General features: G+C 46.0%; 1 protein-coding gene and 1 pseudogene across 1 annotated transcript in view; one reads left to right on the top strand and one right to left on the bottom strand.

The window, feature by feature from the left end:
* Positions 1–3,858, top strand: part of ZNF697 (zinc finger protein 697) — a 28,497-nt gene extending 24,639 nt beyond the window's left edge. The window contains exon 4 of the mRNA XM_011933196.1: positions 3–3,858. Coding sequence (XP_011788586.1) covers positions 3–545 — 543 coding nt within the window. The 3' untranslated portion in view covers positions 546–3,858. The remainder of the gene's footprint in view (positions 1–2) is intronic.
* A 10,170-nt stretch (positions 3,859–14,028) lies between these two features.
* Positions 14,029–22,102, bottom strand: LOC105505259 (annotated as a pseudogene).
* Positions 22,103–24,821: the final 2,719 nt, after the last annotated feature.

A 24,821-nucleotide genomic window follows, 5' to 3' on the forward strand; every position in this document is an offset into this window, starting at 1 on the left:
GTTCGCACCTGGCCAACCACCAGCGCATCCACACGGGCGAGAAGCCGCACGGCTGTGGCGAGTGCGGCAAGCGCTTCAGCTGGCGCTCGGACTTGGTGAAGCACCAGCGCGTGCACACGGGCGAGAAGCCCTACATGTGCTCCGAGTGCGGCGAGACCTTCAGCGTCAGCTCGCACCTCTTCACGCACAAGCGCACGCACTCGGGTGAGCGACCCTACGTGTGCCGCGAGTGCGGGAAGGGCTTCGGGCGTAACTCGCACCTGGTGAACCACCTGCGTGTGCACACCGGGGAGAAGCCCTTCCGCTGCGGCCAGTGCGAGAAGCGCTTCAGCGACTTCTCCACGCTCACGCAGCACCAGCGCACGCACACGGGCGAGAAGCCTTACACGTGCATCGAGTGCGGCAAGAGCTTTATCCAGAGCTCCCACCTGATCCGCCACCGCCGCATCCACACGGGCAACAAGCCGCACAAGTGCGCGGGCTGCGGCAAAGGCTTCCGCTACAAAACGCACCTCGCGCAGCACCAGAAGCTGCACCTGTGCTAGGGTCTGGGTCCAAGGGAGGCTGCCCTCTGGGGAGCCTGTAGGGGGTAGATGTCCTGGGACTGACCCAGGGGAAGGAAATGGGGAAGGGGCGGGAGGGACAATCTGAGAGTGACTGGGGAGCCTTTGGTGTTCGGGGTTTCCTGAAGTGGGAGGAGGGTTGAGTAAGAGTTGTTCTTTCCCGGTGCTATACTTGCCTCCTCTCCATGGAAGAAATGTTCAGGAGATGCGCTTGGGATGATGACTTCCTTAAATACACGCTGTAGGGGGTGAAGAGCTTGGAGGACCAGGCGCTTTGAGGACCTTGAGGAAGGGCAGTTCGTGGGCTGGGGTGGGAACTGGATGGCGGGCGATAGACTAGGGTAGGCCGCGATGGCCTCTAGGAGTCTGCAGGGAGAGGGTGTAAATGAGGGCTATGGGGCACAATAAAACCAAGTATAAGTGATTCTATCTTGGTTCCACCAAGTGGTAAGCCAGAGTTTGCCCGGTCTCCGCACATCACCTGTTGTCTCACAAAAAGTAGGGGAACCTTGTCACATAGGAAAGGATATTTAATGTACTTTTCCTTTCTCTGAGCCACAGTTAGCTGCTATTTTGAGGCATCCAAGGGAAAGGGGGCTGAAAAACGCTGCACTCTCATTTCAAGGGGCAATGTCTGGGGTTTACAAATTCATTTATAACTGGTTCTCAGATGTGGGAAATCCTGATTCTGTTCCGGGTTCTTTGCTACTCCCTTGAAAATAATCTAGCTTCATGCTGGGTCAAGGTGGTTTACCTGGATGACCCCGCTTCCCCGCCCTCGCCCCATCCCAGGTGTGTGCCACACCCAGTATTTCTTTCAGGTCTTAACTGTGGTCTTTTAAGTGCAGGGAAAAGGAACAATCACAGCTATGTGTGACTTTCCTTTTTGCACCTCACCTTGATGTAGGTGTTTCAAGTGAACTTTAGACCATCAACAGTTGCCCAGTGACCTGCTAAAAAGTAAACTAGCTCGCAGTTTTGCTGGCCTTTATGTTAGAAATCCAGGAAAGTGTTGACATTGTTGGGATGCAAAACTCGTTGGTCTCATTTGCCTTCACTTAGCATTTGTTAGTGACTTCCACTAACCCCCACCTCCGTGCATATGAGGGATCTAATCTAAGTAAGAATGTCTTTTTCCTGCATGTGGAGGCACAGTAGAAATCTCAAGGCTCTACCCAGGAGAGCCCAGTCAGGGAGAGGTGTAAATGCAAAATTGCCAAATAGCACAAACAATGAATGTTTTCTGGTTGTTATATAGATGCCAAAATAGCACTTTGATATTTGCAAAGTGCTTTATGCTTTTTAATAATTGTTAGTTGTTTCTCACATCATTGTGAGTTAGATCAGTATTATGACCCCTGTCTTAGGGAAGGCCTGGAAACAGGAGCGTGCAGGCTGTCCTGAAGAGAGGCTGAGGACAGTTGTGAATAATTGTAGCCTGACCTTTTGCATTCTCCAGCTCAGCTGCTAGAAAGACTTGCCTGTCATGATTTATATAATAAAATAAGGACACTGAAAATTCTTATGCTTGATGAAAAACTTAAGGCTAGCCTAGAAGGGCCAAACATGTCCTTATTGACAAAGCTGGTCTTTGTCGCCTAATTAGGGTATCCTAGCTATGTTCCATTTCTAGTAGGGGGCTGTATTTAGATGACTCTTGTGTAGATTTCAGTTACTTATGCTGAAGATCCCTGCCCTAGGTTAGCCTTTAGAAGTGAGAGTTGTGGAAAGCGGTATTGTTTTCTTCACTAGTGATTGTTACCCTACACATTTCATGGAAGCATCTTCACAAAATATTGGACACAGTTGAAGGGGGAAAAAAAGCTACGAGATTGTTTTTACAGTTTTAGCAAAGTTTCTGTGGATGCTAGTAATTTATACTTGATCAGTTGTATTCTAGTAAGGAACCTCTTTGGGGACTGTAGGAAAGCATGTTTTTGTGGTTATAAAAACATTTAAAAATTCTGATAATTCTGGGCTTGTATAATGCCTGCTGATCTTGCCCTCTGAATCAATTTATTGTTATTCACAAATGCAAATAGGTTTTCAAACTGTAGACAGTTTTGAATGACATTAATTCTCGTTTTCTTTTAGTCAGGAGTAATACAAGCAAAGCAAGTGTCCGTTTTGAATTCTGATTTGTAATCTGAATACTAAGCATATTAGACCCACCTGAAAATAATATAGCCAATTTTTAGGTAATCTTACTGCTTCGTGGGTTTCTTTCCATGTACATCTACCTCTTCCAGCTGTTTTAAGTTCTCTTAAGTCTGTGCCTATGAAATCTCATCCACCTTTTGATTATTCATGGATTGATTATCCGTTTTATTGTTTTTTTTTTTTTTTTGCTGCCATTGCTATGCCTGGTCTCGTCTGCATCAAATATACTACATATCAGCAACTTTAGAGAATGGGTTCAACAGGGAGTGGAGAGTGAAGCTAATGTAAAATAGTTTAGTGGCAGTGGGAATCTTTGGACTTCATTTACCTCTCTCGTTATTTCTATTACCATGGATAAGAGAGTCAGCTGCTACTTTGATATCCCTTCTATGAGCAAATTCTTAGCAGAAGAAAACAATCCAACTACCAACACCCGACTCTAATGGTGCATTTAAAATGTGATTCCATTTTTTCTTACAGTTCTTCAGGGAACTTATCTGCATTAAGTGAGGTTAAATGCATTCAGGAGGTTGTTTCTTCTATCTAGTTTTAGAATAATATTTCTTTGGCAAACCCTGTTAACTGCGGTTCACCCTTGAAAACGTTAATCTGAGGACTTTTCCCACCAACTCGTTAATGATGGTGGAAGCAAGTGTATTATTTGTTTCCTGGAGAATTTGGTGAAGAGCAGTCTTCTGCTGCTGCTCTTTACTAAGCAAAACCTGGAGCAGTTTAAATAGGCTAAATGGTTTTGATTAAATCTTGAGCTCCGAGTTGGAAGGAGAAAATGAGAAGTTAACCCCTTGAGCCATGTGGTCTCTTTACAATCAAGAGACTGTACATATGTGAAAAAATGCAAATTAAGGAACGGTGTTCATAGACAATCTAAACTGTGTTTCTGAAGTTTGTGCACATTTTTCTTCACTGTAATGTTATTTTACAGCTGTTTGTTAAAATAGTGAATAATTTAATGATCCTAAAAGTAACAGGTTTTGTGTGAGTGTGCTTGTATATGTGATAATTGCCTTATTTTCAGGTTGTTTTATTTAATGATGGTTCCTTGGACAGCATTCTGGTGTTCAGCAACCAATATGGAATATTTGTCATTAAATCCATATCAGTCTTTTACCATGTCATTCGTCTTTGACACACATTAAATGCCACTCAGCTCTACCTATGGAAGCTATGTTCCTGTAGAACAAGGGTTGACAAACTACCAAATCTGCCCTGCATATTTTTGTACATAAAGTTGCGTTAGAATACAGTCATACCCATACCCAGGCACATTTGCATAGTATCTGTGCTACTTCAGCCTGAATTTGCTGTGCGTGGGCCTCTGCCCACATTCCGATTAGAAAAACTATACCTGGTCAACCTGGAATTCTTGAGGTTTGATTAGTTTAAGCTACAGATTTTCTTAACCTTGGAGAGCTTTTTGGATTGTTTGCCTTTTAAATGAAGAGAGCAATTAATTGGAGTGAGGCCTAAGTTCCTGCAGTTTTATAGAAACTCCCCAGGTGATTTTAATGGGCAAACAGGGTTGAGAACTCTGTAGGACCAATTAGAGACCCCCCATTCTTTCTTGGGGATTACAGTAAGCATAATAATATGTAAGGCTCAAATCTTCTCCTCTGCTGGGGAGTATGGAGGCAAAGGGCAATGCAACGTGCAGCATACTTTGTTTGCTCCTGGTGGGCCACCTTTCACACAGCTGCTCCAAATAATGACTATAATAGGTAAGAGCCAGGAAAAGTGCCTGTCTTGGCTGTCCATCTGATGACAATGGAGTAAGTGTGGAAGGCTGCTGCTAGCCTTCACCGTCTTCGCCACTCAGTCAGCCTTCTTCCGCTTCTCTCAGATCTTCATTCCCCCAACTCAGCTCACTTAATAAAGCAAAACGCCAGGCATGACTCCTTTGCTCAGCTGCCCTTGGCATTCACATAATTTCCGTCCTCTCTGCCCCTGTGGGAGGGGAGGGGCACAGCTGGCCAGTCTCCAGCATGAATTGCCTAGTGATTGCTCCTCTCTCCCTGTCACAGCCGCAAGTACCCAGTAGATTGCAGATTTCTGCTGCTAGACTGTGGTTTCAAGGTCATCTCTGCTAACCCAAAGCACATTCCAATAGGTTTCAATTTCCAGCTGCTCCCTTGAGATCCAGGCCACTTTTCACAATGCTCTCTGCATCCAGCCGGTGCCCTGCCTCATTTCAGCAGTCAGGAATGCTCAGCTTTGGAAGCCGGTGAGGTGGGCGGCAAGGTGTTCCATATACCACGTTGCCCCATGATTTTAAGAAAGTTGAAAAGGGTATCAGTGTACGTGCAGTGTTCTAGTTGGCATTCCCACACATATATTTGAAGGATTTCCAGCCTGAGTAAAGGAATTGCCAGACGCCAGTTCCTGGAGACCAGGGATTCACTGGAAGCGGTTCCATGCATTCTTTTATTCACTGAAGACACTCCACTGAGATGCTTTTCTGAAAGCATCAGGGGCTGAGGTAGGGAGTGGTTCTACCTGGGTGTTCTTGTTTTGTTTTGTTTTTTTGAGATGGAGTCTCCCTCTGTCGCCCAGGCTGGAGTGCAGTGGCATGATCTCGGCTCACTGCAGGCTTCACCCCCGAGGTTCACGCCATTCTCCTGTCTCAGCCTCCTGAGTAGCTGGGACTACAGGCCCCTGCCACCTCGCCCAGCTAATTTTTTGTTTTTTTAGTAGAGATGGGGTATCACCGTGTTAGCCAGGATGGTCTTGATCTCCTGACCTTGTGATCCACCCGCCTTGGCCTCCCAAAGTGCTGGGATTACAGGCGTGAGCCACCGTGCCCAGCCCTGCTTGGGTGTCTGATACCATCTGTGAATGGCTGACCTTCCACAGGCCCCAGGGCTGTGTCTCATTAATAGCAGAGACCCTGGGAATTTCACCCCTCAGCTGAGTGGGCAAGTGCCGGATATAGTGCTCAGTGCTAGGGAGACAGGCATGAGAGAGGTACAGATGCTTACACATTCCAACACCATTTAAGGGCGAAGGTGAAGGCTGATTTTGTTTCCTGCCTGCCCAACCTGCTTGGGGTGAATTATTTTGCCAACTATAAGTATGAATTTAAGGATTTGGCCTCTGGGGCTGCTGGGGGTGGGAGGTGGACAGGGGGGAATTTCATGTCAAGATTTCACATGTTATGCTAGGGCAAGATGGTACATTCAACAAAGGCTCAGCGTTAAGCAGATTCTCTGCCAAGGACTCTGGAACTCTAAGTCAGAGTCCCCACCACTGCTGCAAATCAGGCAATGTCCACTTTAGCTGGCTTTGTTGGGTGAGGGAAAGGACAGTGTGTGACCTTGGAAAAGCTAGCTCACTTTGTCAAGGGGCTGGAAAAGGATCTGGCTAGACATGTCTCTTGTCAAGGGTAGCATTAGCGATTGTCTGAAATGAGGGTCACCTCAAGGTTTCAGCTGAAGTAGCTCTGCTGATTTCTGTGTTGAAGTTAGTAGATTTGGTGGAAATCACAGACATGACTTCACAGCCTGAGATTCCCTGGACTCACACAGCCACTGTTCAGTGCTGCTGCAGCCTAGACCAAGCCCTATAGGTATTCTTGATCTTGCTCTCATCTGTGCAGTGGAAAGATGCAGGTATAAGGTGTGGGAAAATCAAACAAAATGACAAGCATGAAGGCTCTTGTAAGATTCAGGGGCTTGGGTGAATGTTAGGAAGCAAGGTAGTTACAAGGTGTTCATGCTCAGTGCTGCAGAGAAGGGGCTGCTGAGGGGCATCCTAAACTCTTGTATCATAGCTCCTGGGATCCCAGAAGGAGTACAGAGGCAGTTGCTGTGCACATGAACTGAATCTTCTGGAATTTCCAGCTCCTGGGGCAGGGTGATGAGGGAGTGACAAGGCGTGGCCTCCCTTTCCTGAGAACACGAAGAAAGAAGTAACCAGTTCTGCATCTCCTTTGAGGGTGTGCTGTGCGTGGAGTGTGCAGGGCAGAGCTTTGGCATGAACTGGCAGTGGTGTTGAGCAAGACATGACTTTTCTGGGTTTCTGATTCCTCTTCACTAGGCACTGTCTTTATTGGCCCTGCCCGTTTTAATTTCTGGTGATGGTCAAAGAATTTTAAAACCTACTTGGAAACATCCATAGCTTAATGCCAAAATAAAAGGACATATTTAAGTCAGCATTAAGTTCTGCAGTTCAGTGGTCATCAGATATCAGGGAGGGAGGGAATCGGTTCCTACTTGGCCCCACTTCTTCATCCCTTACAACCCTATGAGAGGTATGATTCCCTTTCCCAGTGAGGTGCCAGGGGCCACTAGAGCCAGGGGATGGCTGGGAAACCACTTTCTCAAATAACTTTGGCTTCACACAAACAAATAAGCACATGGAGGCTTGTGTTATTATGAAGTTTAGCTGCAGAAGTGGGCAGGTGCCAGAGGATGCAAATCATCTTACACTTTTACAGCCCAAAGTCACTGGCAACAGACCTTAGAAACGAGCCATAACCATCATTTTGCAGGAAAGGAAACAGACGCGAGAAGGTAAAAAGATTTGCTTAACTTCGATGGCAAAATTGAAATGAGAACGCAGGATTTTCACTCTTCGCTCTTATTTGCAAAAATATTCTGCTTCTAAAACAAAAGAATACTTGCTTGTTTTTTGCCCTCCTGACCCCTTTGCTTAGTTCCTCTAACCCCCAGCTACTTTTATTTCTATGCCACGAAGCCTCTGCCTATCTTAATGTGTGCAGCACCCACGTCCACAAGCTGACGTTCAGATGGGAGGTTGGGCTGTATGGACCAGACAAATGGATTAGACAGCTGACTTCTGGTTAAACCTGCCCTCTGCCCTCTTTCTAAATGTGTCTCATCCCAGGTCCTCCCCACCCTTTATAAATATGTTGGTAGGACAACCTCCTAGTTCTATGCCTTCACCCCCGCGTTTCATCTGAAAGGTAGCAAATCTTAGGTCACCATTACACACAGTGGCCTAGGTGAACATTGGGAAAGTCATCTCACTTCCCAGGCCTCACTTTCCTCATTGGTAAAATGAAAGAAGGAAAGGAGTCCACAGTTAAAGCTGGAATAAAGGTCCCTAGATCCTTCTTTAACTTCAATTTAATAAAAATTTTAGAGATGAAGTCTTGTCTGGCATTGAATTCCTACATTCGAGTGATCTTCCCCTTCAGCCTCCCAGTGGCTGGGAATACAGGTGTGTCCCGCCATGCCTGATGAAGCTTTCTTTGCTCGAAAATCTGAACTCCACAAAGATGTTGAGGTGCCCTGTAGGAACCAGGGAGCTTTTTTCATTTACCCACGATAGGTCAGCAATAGGTATTTTGCCTGCTGCTGAAATAAGTTCTCATATTCAGTATTCACTGCATATTTTACAGGGATCAGTGCAAAATGAAATGTGGGGTCCCATGGCAGCGCCTTAAGCCAAGCACAGGTCCTGGGTGACCTCACCAGCCGTGTGCCTAGAGAGCTACTCTGCTCAGAGCTACACCAGGGATTTGACAGACTCCAGCTGGTGCAGGAGGGAGTTAGGGCCAGGCTGATGAGAAGGGTATTCCTACTTCAGTGGCCAGGTTTCATGCTAAGATGACAATAGGCCCAGAGCCCATCTCACGCCCACCCCTCTGTCACCAGTACCTGTTTTGGAAGAAGGGCTGACTTCATTAGTGCTGGTTCTTCCATTTCTTGAGGAAAGATTGTGCTGTTCAATAGGGAGCTTCATGTTTCCAGAACAGATTACTGACTGTTTTGGAGTCTGTAACTGACCCCAGTGCCCCCTGCCTTTGGGGACAGAGTGGCCAAGCTACTTTCTTTTCATCTAGCCTTCTCCCTCCACTTCATAATGAGCCTCTTTCATGCCTCGAATCGCCGACTCCATTCCCTGCTCATTCCCATTGGGTGGGATCCTGGGCCAAGATAAAGGAAAAGAACTCCCCTCCAATTTCCACCAGAGTCCCCCAGTGTCTTAAGAAGCACATGTAGACAGAGAGGTTGCGTGGTCCTCACTTGAATCAACTAAGAGTGGGAAATTCTCTTCTGAATTCAATTTTCAAGAGCAGATTTTCCCTTTTTTTGTAGTATAAAAATATTCTGGGCCTTGCACAATTTCAGGTTTTGGATCTAATTCCCAGTCCCTTTATAACCTTGGCAACTGGGCTTCGCCTTCATCAGCCTTTCCCTTTCCCTGCTCATGGGCCTCTCACAACCCCACTCACTTTTCATATCACACAAATGAGTTCATTCTCAGCACCATACCCACTGTGTGGCTTTTCTCTTTCCCAGCTCTCATCATGATGCTCCAGCTTCTTCAGTTTCATCGACACCTTGAAATTCATCTGAATTATTTCTTGCTTTGTCATTCAAAGCATTCTGCTGCCCAACTCCCCATCACCTCCTCTCTCCGTCCTAACAGTTGAGTTTACTTGTGTTTCATCCTTCCATCCATCAGCCCATGTGTCTATCTGTGTCAGTCACTGGGGACAGAGAGATGACATGGTAAGTTACTGTCCTCAGGACATGTTAGTGTAGGAGTGAGGAACAGGACATATAAATGAAAAATTAATGGCAGGGCAACTAGATATGCACAAAGCATGGAGGGTGTAAAAAGAGGTGCTTTGGATGGTGAATATGGAGCTGGAAAGGATGCACTGGCAGGACAGCTGGGGACCCTCTAAGCAGAAGGAATGCCATGCTCTGGCCTGGGTTGATATAAAAGCATGCTGCATGCAGGAAGCGCTGAGTTTGGAAAATTGTTGAGGCACAAAGTAGGAGAATCTGGTGATAGGGCAGGGATTGATGAGAATTAGTCTGGAGTGTTAGGCAGTGCCCAGGTCTTCAGAGGCCCTCTATGTTATGCTGAGGCACTCAGGCTCACCCTGACAGTCCTGGGGCTCTCCCTAGTGGTTACTTTTAGGAAGGGCATGACATGGTGAGACGAGTTTGGAGAGCACTCTGGCAACACTGCTGAGGATAGGTTTCATGGGTGACTCTCCAAGACAGGGAGGCCTGTGGGGAGTAAAAGTCGGAGTGATGTTACCAGGGAGGAAGAGGACACATGCAAGAGGTGTTGTGGAGGTAAAGTTGGTAGAGCTGAATGATAGGTGGAAGGAGTCCGGGGCTGCCATCCAGGTGTGTCCAGCTTGAAAATGTGCATGCATGGGAATTCTGTGCCCACACCCAGTGCTGTCTAAACTAGCAGCCATTCTGTCTCAGGTCTTCCTCAGTTGCCCCTGTCTTCCTTTTTGTTACCAACACATAAATCAGGCCTTCATTTCTTACCTAGATTTTTGAAATATCCTGTTCATCTCTTTCAGTCCCTCCTACAAAATGCTGCCAAGGTAATCTTCCAGGGACAGCTGAACAATTCCCATTCATAGTGAATGATGTCCCAGCTTTTTGCATCACCATCAATATTCATTGCTAAAGGAGACATTCTTTTCCCGCGGAGTCCAATTTTTGAGAGAACATGAGGCATGTTGTATGTGTGAAGTAATTGAATGTCAGGTTGTCTTTTTTTTTTTTTTTTTTGAGACAGTCTCACTCTGTCACCCAGGCTGGAGTATATTAGTGCAATCTTGGCTCACTGCAACCTCTGCCTCCCGGATTCAAGCAGTTCTCCTGCCTCTGCCTCCCAAGTAGCTGGGATTACAGGCACCAACATCTTGCCTGGCTAATTTTTTTTGCATTTTTAGTAGAGAGGGGCTTTTGCCATGTTGGCCAGGCTGGTCTTGAACTCCTGACCTCAGGTGATTCACCTGCCTCAGCCTCCCAAATTGCTGGGATTACAGGCGTGAGCCACTGTGTCTGGCCCAAGTCTTCCTTAATGGGGACCCAGAACTCCTACTCTGAGGTCAGTGAGGGAAGCAGGCAGGGCGTCTCCAGGGGTGGCCCTGGGTGATCCTGTGTGTGCCCAGCATGTCTTTCCAGGTGTATCTTCCATTTCTCCCTTGGCGTAGTGCTGTCTGGTCTGGTCTCATTGTTCCCTAAAAGTGACCCCTTTCCCATCCTGGGTCTTTGCAGACTCCATTGTCTCTATCTGGAATACTTTTCCTTGCATTCCTGTCTGTAGAAATCCTACCCATCTTCTGATATTTAGCCCAAATGCAAGGACCCCATGAATCCCCTTTGGGAATGGATCTCCCGAAAGCATTTTCCTTTCTTATGGCACTCTTCACATTTACTGTGCACAGTACCTAACATGTCTCCTATTTTATCTCCCACACTGGACCACTAGACTGGGAGCAGAAGTGGAAAATCAGAGGCCTTAAATCCTGGGGCCAGCCTGTGAATGTGATTTCTTAGTTTGCTTATTTTTCCCCCACCAAATTTAATTTATTAAAAAATTATAACCTATGTTAACCATAGAGGAAAGCAGAGAATATGATATCATAACGTATATTTGGGACTTATCACCAAGAATGAACAGATTTGCTGCTGACACCTCGCCACCACGTTTTAAGATATAAATTATTGCAGATACACTTTGAACACTAGCCCACACATCCCTCTCCCGAAGCAGATCTTCACACTGCTTTTTCAAATTTAGAGTTAGTCACTAATATTTAGAAATCACAGGATTTCACATCATAAGAGTTGGCCTCCGGCCACTTTCCTGCCAGTTCTCACCAGTCCATCACAGGTTCTGGGGCCCATCCCGGCCCTTCGAACCTGCCTATCCAATCTGTGGCTTGGTCTGGCACCCGAGCTCTCTCATCTGCCCTCTGTACATGCTTTCCAGGAGGCGAGGGGACTCCTCATGCCCCCTGTCCTCTGCACCACTGCTTGGGCTATGCCCACTGTCTGGACCGAGGAATTCAAGGCCTCATTCAAGACCCACTGGCTCCTGTGGCTTTTCCCAGTGAATTCGGCTCAGCTCCATTCTCAGTACTCATATACACCTAGCCCTTAAGCCGGTGGCTGAGCACTGGCCCGTGCTTTCATTCAATCCTGTGTTAGGTACCCTGCAAAGTCACCTTGGTGGAGAAAAAGGACTCGAAAATCCCAGCCAGGTCAGGCTTTCTTGTTCTTCCCTCCTAGCCTTTGCTGCCTCCGTGTGGTGCATCACGTGAAGTGCAGCCAGGCTTGGTGCAGGAGCTCTGCCTGCTTGGCACCCTCAGGTGTAAGAAGGGATGGCATATTTTGTTGGTCACAACACTCCGAGGCCTTTGTGCTTGTTCAGTTGAGACTGTTGACTCATCCGGCCCCCTCGTCTCTTTCTTAGAACTCCCCTCACTGCCCGTTGGAGCTCTGTCCTTTTCCTTCCTTTCCCTGTGAAAATTGCCCTGGTGGTTTCATAAGTGTAGGGTTTCACTAGACTGAAAAACCAGGGGAAGGGCTCTTGTCCCTGATTCCACCACCCTCCGTTGATTCCCATGGTACTTGACATTAACATATGGATCGTGAGCACACCTTACAAGAGCTGGAGAGATGCTGGCTCTTGCATTTTGTGCACGGCTGGGGAAGGAGGGATGTTGCCTTTTTCACCTTACCCAACTGCCTGGGGCCACTCCCCCCGATGCTAGTGCTGATTATCTGTTCCTTGGGGTTTTGAAAGTGGTGGAAACCTGTTGATCTGGGCCAGAATATGGTTCCCTTTTCTCTTCAGAATGAACACTGAAACTAACTCCATTGTGGTAATCAAATTCAACTGATTAATGATCTGTTAATTTCCTGTGTAAGAAAGAAGCCATTTTGATGTTGGGTGTGGCTCTCATCATTGCTGTGATACACCCAGGTCCAGAGGGAGATAGCTTCTGTCCCCACACTCTGGACCCACAGCAACCTCCACACCTGCTTCAGTTCAGCTCTGTCCCTGATGCCCCTGACAGTGTTTCTTTTGACTGTGTTTTCACTGATTGGTTAATGACTATGTCATCACTGAAGTCACCAAACTTGTCTTTATTGGCTTCCTCTCTTCAGGGGAATTGAGAAGAATGAGAGAGCCAGTGATTAAAGAGGAGATGGAGGGAAGAAAGAGGCTAAGGATATGGAAGAATAAAGGGAGAAAGGATATGATTTAAAGAAGAGAAGGAGAAAGAAGAGAGAGAGGCAGTTAAATCTCGGCATGTGGGATAGTAGACTTCTAATTTTGGGCTGAGTAGAAGGTATATTTTGGGGGAAGTTCACACTTGTTTTCTTTACTTGCCCAGGAACCCATGGTGTGGCTCATTGTGTGATTTGAAAGGGTGAAATGCAGGGTTATGTATGATCAGAATGGCCAACACACATATAGCCAGGAGTGTTCTAGAGACCTTCTACGAAATTGGCACTGAAGCTGATAGAGGCTGGATGCATTTTTTGTTTCTGTCAGCCCTGCTCAGGTCCATTAGGAAAGGCATGCAAACTCTTTCAGATGCCCCTCAGGGATTCTCCTGGGTTCTAGAGAATCCCCTGCATGTGGACTGGGCAAGAAAGAGGTAATCCAAAAAAGCTGGGGCTCTCCCAAGTATCACCACCCCATGCTCCAGTGCTCTGCTGTACCACCCACAAGGCGAGTTCAGGCTGTCTGATTCCGTGGAAAGATAAGGACTTTCAAGGCCAAGTCCCTGGTAGAAGGCCTAGCCATTAATCAGTTAGTGTGACTGTGAACAAGTTTCCTCACCAGTAAAATGGGAATAGTCACCCCCACCTGATAGGTTTCTGATGAGTATTCAGTGAGGGAATACATGTCATATGTAGGTCATGTTGTACATGCCTGAAACAACTCATTCAGTCTTCACCGCCCTTCCTGACCCTCCTGCTACTCTGCCCACCCCGCATCCCCAGCTCCATGCCACTCTCCTAGGTAAAAGATGGTGATACCTGGAAATGAAAAGGAACGAGGAAAGTATATATTAACAGAAACCATGCCTCTCTCCAGGTTAGGCATTGAAACATGTATTGCTCTTTACATTGAACCGTGTGAAGAAATAGGAGATTTAAAAGAAAAGAAATGAAATCCTTTCTCATTTAAGAGGAAAATTGGAGCTCTAGTAGTTAAAAGTGACCCTCAAGTTAAAAGAGACCGCAAGCCGGGTGCAGTGGCTCACACAGCGGATCACACCTGTAATCCCAGCACTTTGGGAGGCCGAGGCGGGCAGGTCACGAGCTCAGGAGATTGAGACCATCCTGGCTAACACGGTGAAACCCTGTTTCTACTAAAAATACAAAATATCAGCCGGGTGTTGTGGTAGTGGGCACCTGTAGTCCCAGCTACTCGGGATGCTGAGGCTGGAGAATGGCGTGAACCCAGGAGGCGGAGCTTGCAGTGAGCTGAGATCGCACCACTGCACTCCAGCCTGGGAGACAGAGCAAGACTCCCGTTTGGAAAAAGCAAATCACATTGTCTTTCCTCTGGTATATGATTAGGACAGAAAGCTTCTAGTTGGGGCAGGGACTTGGCAGGTTTTGATGACATGAGGAAGACAATAAGTTGGGCATTATGTGAAAGGGAGGAGGCAGGACCTGGGCTTGTGCCCTTGTCACCTTCTGTATGAAGCCAGGGGGGTGGAGCTTGATGACATCTCCTAACAACACCCACATGCACGTCTCTGTCATCCTTAAATCACTGAGTCTTGGACTTCAGGGTCTCCTTGTGCTGGTCCACAAGGGAGCCAACCCACTCCACGGTTTTCTGCTTGGCTTCCTCCCAGCTGTAGAGCGGCTCATACGCCAGATCTCGCTGAACCTTTTTGTAAGCGAAGGTGAATACGGTATTTGACAATGTCACTACGTGGCGGTTGAAGGGCGGTCCATAGGTGTAAAGGGGTCTGAGCAGGAAGCTCACTATTTCCAGCAGGAAGCCAATCCAGTACATCAGGGATAAAGGAAGGCTCCATCTGGAATCAAGGCGGAGGCCGAACTCTTTGCTTGGGGTGTAATTAAGGTTATCATAGCTTTGATGAGGCGTGTCATCTGAGATATAGTAGAACTGTCCTCGGACACTTGGGGCCTTGCCTTCCTGGGGTCCTGCAGGACCCTCAAGGCTAGAATGTGGGCCCAGGCCACGTTGCCAACATAGACTGGGTTGACTCTGGAGAACTTGCTGAAACTTGACAGGATCCTATTGTTGTTTAGCGCCTCATCTATACCAGCAAAAAGGATTGGGCTTCCTTCCCCATAGATAAACATTGGTCTTAAGGCACAAGTGTACCACGTGCCACCATTTTTCAGAGTCCACCCATTGGCCACCAGCACAGCCTTCTCAGCAAGCTTTTTGCTGTAGGGATATGGAACAGATCATGTGTTTTCCAGAGGCTCTTCATGGCCATTCTGGATGATTTCCTTGTAAGAGTTGGGCCCGACTACGTCTAGGGTACTGGTGTAGATGAATATTGGCCCAGTAGCTTGGACACAGGCCTCCAACAGAAGCTGGGTACTTACCAACGAAAAGCATGCTGTCAGTGTCAGGAAATACAACTAAGGGGCCCCAACCACATGCATGTATCTCCATTCCCTAGTGCAGTGGTTATAACAGACTTGGGGTCCATTCTTCTGTGACTCTAACTGAGACTGGGCCATGCTACAGCCATAGGAAAAACACTAAAATGAAAAGACACTGACATATGGGTTCTGGAGAGCAAGAATTTCTAGACTTTTGGGTGTATGGATGTGTGTGTGTGTGTGTGTGTGTACTTTAATTTTGGCAAAGGACCTAGAGTTATCACTTTATATTTTGCAAAGTAAGGATGTTGAAAATTATAATGTGACATCAATACCATTAAAGGCAGGTTATTGAAAAACTAAAAAATCAGGAAGATATACTCTGAGAATATGGACAGTTCCAGTCCTTAGGCAGAAAAGGGCAGTGGAAGAAATTATGTCACACATACCCATACACAGTTGTATATAAGCAATATACACTCTTAAATATACATGCAATTGCTGGTATTTTTCTCATTTTGAGTGGACTGATAAAACTTAGTCACAAGGACCATTCCTGGAGTCATTGAGCAAAGAGTGGCTTGTGGGGAGATGCTGGAAACCCACACTCTTTTCCTGATTGTGTGTTTGCTGGGAAAGCTGCTTCCAATTCTGGCTGTGACTCTGTTTACCTGGTTATGTAAAGTCGGGGTGATAAACCTTCCCTTAAACCCTGCTCTGGTCTTTCCTGTGGAGCCTGGTGGAGGACTGGGGAGAGGAGTGTGCCCTCTGCTGGTAACACCTGCACTGGGAGGACCTGGCAGCATCCCCTGAGCTGTGTGGAAGTGAAGCTCATAGAGGTGCTCGGAGTGCCTTCCCTTGAAGAAGGAAGGAATTTCGTAGGTAAGGATTATTATTTTTTCTTCTTCTTATTTATTTATTTTTTTTGGCCCAGTTTAAAGTTTCTGTGGCATTTGAGTTTCTGGAGAGACAGCCTCATGTTTTCAACAATGAATCTGGTGGTAGAGAAAATGTGGAAGTAGTTTACCTTCAAGAGGGAAATGACCAACATTGTGAAATGTTTTCTAAGCCTTGGAGTGATAATGGTTTAGGAAACAGATGCCTCTAACACTTCCCCTGTCATTTCACATTTCTTGTTGTTGGGAGTTGTGGAGAGTTAAGAATTCAAATGAAAAACTGGTTACTCTTAACACCCTCCTTGCACTGTAGAGGTACTTAAAGGTATGCGTAAGTAGAAACTGGAAAGATTTTTTATTGAGATGGTGCTGGATACCCAAAAGCAATTAGCTGCTTTAGAAAAGGTGTCGAAATAGACTGAATGTGGAGGGCCAGGGCCGCGGTTGGGTGCTGTGTGCTGAAGAGACTGGGCTCTGGGAAACAGATGGTGAGACTGCATGACAAGATTCCTTAAGGAAATATGTCTGAATTTAAAGTGGTTTGGAAAGCTGCAATTCAGAAAGACCATCAAGACTTTAACGGATGAGGATTGAATGAAGGTGCACTTTGGACACCTGGCTGGGAATGGCTCTGTAAGAGCAGGCCCCGTGCTGAGCTGAAGAGATTGTGTATTCTGGACACCTGGAAACCCTTTTTGTTAAGAAAATATTGTGAGAAAGCATGTGCTGGATAATTCTGTCCTGACAGACCACTGTGAACCAGCTTTGCTAGTTCTCTTGAGAAAACTTCTTTGAGGTGGGCAGCAGGGCTCTGAATGTTCTTGATATGGGAGTGCTGGGAAGGGAAGAGCGTGGTCCCTTTAAATGATATGGGAGTGGGGAAGGGAAGTGCTGGGTGAAGGAGGGTGTAGTCCCTGGCTAGGGCTCCGCTCCCAGGGACGTAGATGAGGACAAGCATTTTTCTGCCCAAATGTTGCATTTCCCACGACCACCCTGGCCTGTCATGCCCCCATTCTGTGCCTATAAAAACCCCCAAGACCCTAGCAGGACACACACAAGCTGCCAGACAATGAGAGGAGCAGGTTGGCAGAAGAAGACAGAAGGGGCTGGATGTCAGAAGGGGCACATCAACGGACGAACACATCAGCAGAGGAACACACAGGCAGCTGGACGTTGGGAGGAACACACTGGGCGCAGCAGAGTGATGTGGAGTTTCCCTGGGATGGTCGGAGAAGAGTTGGGCAGTTGAGCTGCCAACTCCATGGGCAAACCTTCCCCTTCTGGCATCCCCCAGCTGCTGAGAGCTACCTCCACTCAACAAAACCTGGCACTCATTCTCCCAGCCCAGGTGTGATCCAATTCCTCTGGTAACCAAAGCAACGACCCGAGATACAGAAAGCCCTCTGAATTTCCGACAAGGTAGAGGGTCTAATTTAGCTGGTTAAAACAAGCCGCCTATAGATGTCAAAACTAAACGAGCAAAACTAAAAGAGCACATGTAACACACACCCACTGGGGTTTCAGGAGCTGTAAACATTCACCCCTGACACTGCCATGGTGTCGGATCCCCACAGCCTGCCTGTCTGTATGCTCCCGTAGAGGTCTGAGCAGTGAGGCGCTGAAGAAGCAAGCCACACCCCTATTGCATGCCTGCTGAGGGGGACCAGGGGATTTTTCCCATTTCATTATCATCAGCCTACACACAAAGTTTAAAATGATGACTATGGTGGCACCTGGAAGGTTTGATGCTGTCCCAGAGGCAAAGAGTGGCTGGATATCAAGAATCTGAAGTCAGAGTTTAGTCGACTTTTGACTGGAGCCATAATAGAAAAAGTGTCCACAGCCTTTGGAGTCACACAGGAGTGAGTTTAAAGTCTAACTCTCCTACTTACTTACTTACCTGGGGGGCTCTGCACAAGTTACTTGCCATCTCTAGCACTGGTTTCCTCATGTAAAAAGCTGAAGATAGCAGCTTTGAACTCCCCCAGTTGGTAGTGATTAGCAAAGACACTTGGCCCAGAGCACAGCAAGTGTTCAGTGGAGGGACTTCTTTTCCTTTCTTGTTCTTCTTTGTGATCCTTAATCCCCCACCTTGCTTCATCTCCTCCCCAGGCTACTGTACCTTTCACATTGACGTTCATGACAGACTCTCTGTGAGTGACACCGATGACGTCTATGACAGAGGTGGTGTGGATGATGACCAAGATGTCCTGGCAGGCTCTCTTCAGGCATGACTCATCCAGAATGTCTCCTTCCAGCACTGTCAGCTTGGTCTTGTTCTGGAGCTCTGTGTGAACACGGGTCAGGTGATTGGAACATTTCTGAAACTGGCTTGGAAGTTTCCTGATAAAGATGATGTTACATAGGTGTTCGGGGATGGTTAGAGTCATGGTGTTGGGGTGGAGGGTGTACATTCCATGGAAGGAACAAGTAAACAAAGACACAGAAGTCAGAATGTGTAGCAATTTATTGGGAAAGAGCAAACATCTGTTTCTACCCCATCTCATTTCAGAAAAGTAATCTGAGCAGTGAGCTGTCAGGTGTACCTGGAATATAAGTATTTCTAGAGTCATGGGAAACTCACTAAAATATTGAAAGAGAGTACGGTGATTGTGGAGAGTTGGGTGTAAGAAGGAAAATTTGAATTTAATTCTGCAGGTGATGCAGGATCATGATTTTGGGTCTCCAGCACCACGTCAAAGAAAATCCCTTATTTATATTTGGAATAAGTAGAGAACCAGGCAGAGCATGGTGGCTCACATCTGTAATTCTAGCACTTTGGGAGGCTGAGGTGGGCTGACTGCTTGCACCCAGGAGGTCAGGACCAGCCTGGACAGCCTCATGAAACCTCATCTCTACTAAAAATACAAAAATTAGCCGGGCATAGTGGTGCCTGCCTATAGTCCCAGCTGCTCGGGAGGCTGAGGAAGGAAGATGAATGGAGCCCAGGAGGTAAAGATGGCAGTGAGCAGAGATCACTCCTCTGCACTCAGCCTTGGTGGCACAGCCAAACCCTGTTAAAAAAAAAAGTGAGAGAGACAGAGAAACAGAAGCAGAATTATGATGTAGGAAGTCAACCTTGGCTTGAGGTTATAAAATGGACTGATATAGGGGATATGAGAAAGTAAGGTAATTAAGAGATTAATCAGAGTATCTGTGCCAAAGTTTCGATGAGGTCTGGAAGCAGGGTCCAGCAATGGAAGCAGAGGAGGGCAGATACAACAGGTTTGAATTTCAGATCTTACCTTAAAGGTCCTGATACCTACTGGATCTTGGTTGAGAGAACAAGAAGACAAAATCACCCCTATGGTTTCCTGCCTGGGCAATCGGGAGGAGAGTGGAGCCATTACTAGGGAACTGTGGATGGGCTTAAATGAGGAATTTCCATGAAAAACTCATCAGACTTGAAAAGAAGATAGCAATGCTGAAAGTTAGCAACCAATGAACTAATATTCCAGCTGTCTAGCCGAGGGCAGTGGTTACAACTTTAATGTCTTCAGGATCCTCTGAAATCCCCAAGACATGATGCTGACAGTAAAGTTGTCACCTGGAATTAGCCCACGCCATGAACACTGTGGTACATGGAGCTTGGATAAATACTCTACACTTGTTTGTGCTTTATAATCTGCATATGACTCACAGCTTGCTTATTTCCTTTTCCAGCAATCTCATGAGATAGGTTTTCTGAGTCCCACTTTATTGATAAGGAAACTGAGGTTCAGAGAGGTTAAGGGACAGATCAAAGGTCACATTTCTAGCGGAGACTCAAACTTGCCCACCCCACCTCCAAGCCTTGTACCCCGTACACCAGGTACAGGACTGGCTGTTTACAATAAACTTTTCTGAGAAAGTTCAACTGAAATTGGCAACAAAGACCAAAGAACAGTGAGAGTAAAATTCAGAGTGAAAAATTCAAGACCGGAGAAATTCCTTCCAGGGTTTCAGATAGGACCATTTACTCTCCTGATGCCTCTGTCATGTTTTGTCTACTCCCAGCCCCTTCCTATTGCCAGGCAACTCCAAGAAGGCCATGGTATGGGGGAGGCAGGGAAGAGGCTGCTGGGGAGGACGTGGGTGACAGACTGAGAGTGGAATTTTCTCTGGTTCTATTTCCACCTCTCCACTTCCTGCTCCCTTCCTCTGCTTCCCCTTTGCTGCCAACTTCAGACAGACTGGCTCAAAAGGAATTGCCTTTTCAAAGTTGAAGAAGTCTAAAGCCAAGAGAAAAGGCTCTTCCTCAGTGAGTTCACAGGGATCTAGAAACTAGGAATGGGGACTTTGTAGTGGAGCCATAGTTCGCTCCTTCCTCAAGCTGCTAGACGAACTCTGTTTAAGAGTGCAGATGCTGCACTAGACTCTCTGGGTTCAAATCCAGGTTTGCCGTATTCTAACTCTGGGACTTCCAGTGAGTTAGTTAACCTCTCTGTGTCTGTCTCCTAATCTGTAAGAAAGGAGGATAGTAATATTAACCATCTCATAGGGTTGCTATGAGTAACAAATGAGTCAGCACATGCAAAACATGTAGCACAGTACCTGGCACAGAAAGAACACTGAAAGGATGCTCTGTTTTTATCTTCATACAGGCCACTGTGCATCCATTATATCCCCTGCATTTTCACCATAAGGAACAATTCCTCTAGGCGGAGTATTGCTTTTTTCTGGTATTATGTGTTAGATTGTAAATATTGGCGACACCTAAGGATTACAAACATTTAATCTTGGTCTTGTGTTAATATTTGTTTATGAAAGACACCATTAAAACAGAGGGTGGAGGAAATCGGAAGAGGTCTGAGAAGAGCAAAAGAGGAACAGAGTATTGGATGTGGTCCCTGAATGATGTCAAGTGGGGGCTTCTCTGAGGGCAGGTCATGAGTCTCTACACTGCCAGAGCCCACATGAAGACACACAGTCCACCCAATATCCTGGGTTGGAGAGGAGGACAGGGAATTGGGCAGCCAGGGAGGCAAAAGGAGTGACTGAAGACCCACTTTGCCAAGCATCAGCTCTGGAGTCAAGTGACGAAGCCTCTGGAGGAAGCTCTGGTCTGAGCTGTGCTACACATTAATTAGATGGTCTTGGCAAGTTGCTTTATGTTTCAGGACCTTGATGGTTCATTGTTCAGTTGGATACAACCCCTTTTATATCCCTCATGGGGTTATTTGCACAAGGATCTGCTACACCAGATTCTGCAATTTCTTGATGATTGAGCAACAGAGACAAATAGTTAAAAAATAAAGCCATATATGAAAAATTGAAATGAGGCATATCTGGCCTCATACTGCCTCTTACCGTCTCTGCTCTGTGCTGTGCGCTTATGCACGAGCTCTCTCTCTCACTGATGTTCTCTCTCTCTTATCCTCTCTCTCTCTCTCTCTCTCACTCTTTCTCATGCATTCTCTGTCTTTCTCATTCTCTCTCTCTGATTTTCTCTCTCCCTCATTTTCTCTCTCTGTTTTGCTTTCTGGCACACACACACACACACTTACACACCCGCCTATACCTTCACTTCTTTTTATTTTGCCTTCAATAAAGATGCCAAGGATGCTACAAAACAAAACAAAGCTCAGGGCAGTCTAGAGAGGCAGAGACCCACTGGTGAGGTCTCCAAGTCAACGGCATCCTTTGTGAATGTTGCAAAGCAATTGCCAAGACAAAAAGCTTCAGAACATAAAAAAGTTGTAAACAAGAAAAATAACTGATGTGGGATTTTCTAGATGAGAAGAAAATGGGCCTGGTGTCTAAAGTGGCTGCGTCTCAAGTTCTGGGTCAGGGCCAGAATCCAGTCTCTGGACACCCCATCCAGTATCTTTCACACTATGCCATTTTATACTGTTTAATATTCTTTTTATGATGACTGTGGATGTGGGATTGGCTTAGATTTGACTACAACTTTCTATAACTTGCTAGAAAAGGTCCACCTCCCCACACCCATGCAGGGTTTAAAATGGAGCCACACACCCATGAATCAAGTTTGCTTACCAGAAAATTCCTCCCTCAGCTCTGGTCTGAAGGCCTTGTCCAAGGCCCTGATCTCCTTCAGCTCCTTCTCCTCCACCAAGAGGCAGGCGATTCTCTGACCCAGATACCTTCCTGCTCCTGTCACAAGGCAGCTCCAGCCCATCATGGCCAATCCAAAGTAGCAGACAACACACTCCAGGAAACAGAAGATGCTGGGGAGCAGATCTGATTCTAGGGTGACCCTGGAGAGGGTTAAAAAAGAGGTCAAATGGTTATACACTCACACAGAGGCTTTATTTTCCTCCACCCCATTTTTTTGCAAAACTTCCATGTCTTCACCATTTCCAGGAGTAGCTGAAAGAAAATAAAGAAACTCTGTTAGATTGTTAAAAAGCTGGACAGAAGAGTCAGGGTGCTGGTCACTTCATCCCCTAAGGCAGCCCTGGAGCTTTATGCTCTGTGGCTCCTGGCTTTCCCCTTATCACTTTGAACTCCTGCCACACACTCATTGCTCCTGTCTCTTCCAGCATCCCTTTTCTCAGAAGAAAAGTGACCTCTAATATATATCTCTAATTCTTCCCAGCAACAGGATGAGAAGTCCAATTCTAAGGCTACAGTGTGGTAAAGAGTCTTAGGTTTAGCCTTAACAGGACACTGGTCAGTTGATACCAGTTGTCTGGGATCCGCAATCTGTGATCTTAAACTAGACTGAGAGAAATCTCCAAGTGTAATGTGAACTTTGCCTTTGTGCAGTAAATATGTTTGGAGGGAAATCCACATGAGCTCATTCTCTCCTCTCTCAGAGTGTCATTTGAAATCCTGCTGCAGTCTTGCAAAGTTTAGAAATTTGTAGTGGTGACAGCTCCAATTACTAAGTTTTATGGAGGTGACTTTCTTTCCTACTCAATATATCCAAAACCTCAGTTGCCATTTTATCCCGGAGAACTCTGGGTTCCTAGATGAAGAACATCATTGAAGGAAGGCTATCTAGTGATAGTCACTTAATTATATGGCCTGTACTGTTACTGTTGGTTACTACAGCATGAACGAAGTGGGGAGAATGCAGAAATGAAGACAAAGACAAAGGGATATGTTTTAAAACAAGGGGTTGGGGGCTCCTTGTTTCTAGTGAGCAAAGGCAACTCTGAGCTTCTACAGCCCTTCGTATATTAGGTAGAAAGGGCAGGTAGGGAGAGGTAATGGTTGGTCAGCTGCTTGATTTATCACGGGTACACATAATTGCTTTCTCTCATAATTGCTGCTTTCAACAGGCTTCAGATGTTCCTATAGATAATCACAAGGAACACTGCCCTGGGGGTGTGACTGCCCTCAGCACTCCTTCTGTCGGCAGATGTAGTTTGTCAGTTTTCCAACATCCTGCTTTCATGAGAATGGTTTTCTGTTTACTCAAATAGCCTCCAGTGGTATACTGAGTTGGTCATGACCCTCATTCTTTTTGGCCTGTAACATCTCCCCCTTTTTGTTTTTGCATTAATTGAATAAAAGTAATTGCAGGTTGTGCAGCTCTCAATTGCCATTTGGTGGTCCAGCTGATATTGCAAACTATGAACAAAAAAACAGAAACATAGTAACATTAATCCAAGAGTTATAAAAAAGACATTGAGGTGCTGTTTGAAGTAGTTCCAAGGGTTAAGGCCTTCTAAACATTGTTGGAATTCTACTCAAGCTTTTAAAGAGGGCTGAAAGGCTTGAGTCTGCTTATTTAAGTTAAGGATTTTACTTTGTGAATCATTAAATCGAAAGTAACATTGGATGTGAAAGCTCCCTGTAAATGGGCCTTTACAAGATCCCATGGATATTCACTTTTGTTATATTCCAAATTGGTCACACAAATATGAGTGTGGTTAAAATGACAATGCAATTCCTGCTGCAACTGCAAATTTTCTACTTGTTCTCCTAGCTACAGAGCAATAGTCTTTAACATTGCCACCTCTGTTTGTATCTCGGTGTTAATTTTATTTTGAAGCATCCATGCCTGGTTGGCTGTGCAAGTCCAGTTTTCTACATATTGAGTTGTTTGAATGGAGCTGTGCATTGATACTGAGGACACCACAACAGAGGTTATTAATGTAACTAAGGAGACTACAGCAAAAATTATCATGCCTAAGGCTCTACGAGCACCACGAGTAAGCTGAGTTAAAAAGAGTTTTATGAGATGTAATGTGGGGGTGGCCACCCAAGGCTCAGACAAATTTACAGGAACCTGTAATCTGGGAATGTGACCTAGAATTATTAGGGTGGATATAGCACAGTACTGTTTGTACTGTGCTATGATTAAGGCAATGATACAGTTGACAGGAATCACAAGTCAACTGGGCATTGTCCATCTGAAGTTGGTCCTTTTTTGCTGCTAGAAAAACGTAAGGATTAAAAACACAAATTGTAAATTGAGTGGTAATATTTTCTACAAGGGTAACATTAGACCTGCATTTAGTACTGTTACTATTATTGAATAGTGTTCTCATCCAAACACTGCCATTCATAAATGGGACTGCTGCTTTCCATATCAGCTCCTGAATTGGACCTCTCTTTCCTTGATAATGCCATTGAGGCAAAGGTGGGCTAAAGCCTTCGTGGTGCCAAGCAATTTGCACAGGAGATTGGGATTGAATCCCAAGATGGTGTAGTGAAGAGATGTTAAAGTTTCACCACCAGTGCCAGTGAATTCTTGCCACGAGGTCTGATGCTCATCTCTCCCAACAAAATGATCACAGGGACCCCAGTCAATAATATTTCCCATTAGCATGGACTGTTTTCTAGCTAGGGGGCCAAGCCACTGGGTCCAAGGAGGGGGATTAGAATTATCAAAGGGAGCCCATTCTGTAAAATTAATACAATTTGGGCAATTGGGCCAGAAGTGATTA

The sequence above is a fragment of the Colobus angolensis genome, unplaced genomic scaffold (assembly GCF_000951035.1).
Source record: "Colobus angolensis palliatus isolate OR3802 unplaced genomic scaffold, Cang.pa_1.0 Scaffold124, whole genome shotgun sequence".
Taxonomy (NCBI): Eukaryota; Metazoa; Chordata; class Mammalia; order Primates; family Cercopithecidae; genus Colobus; species Colobus angolensis.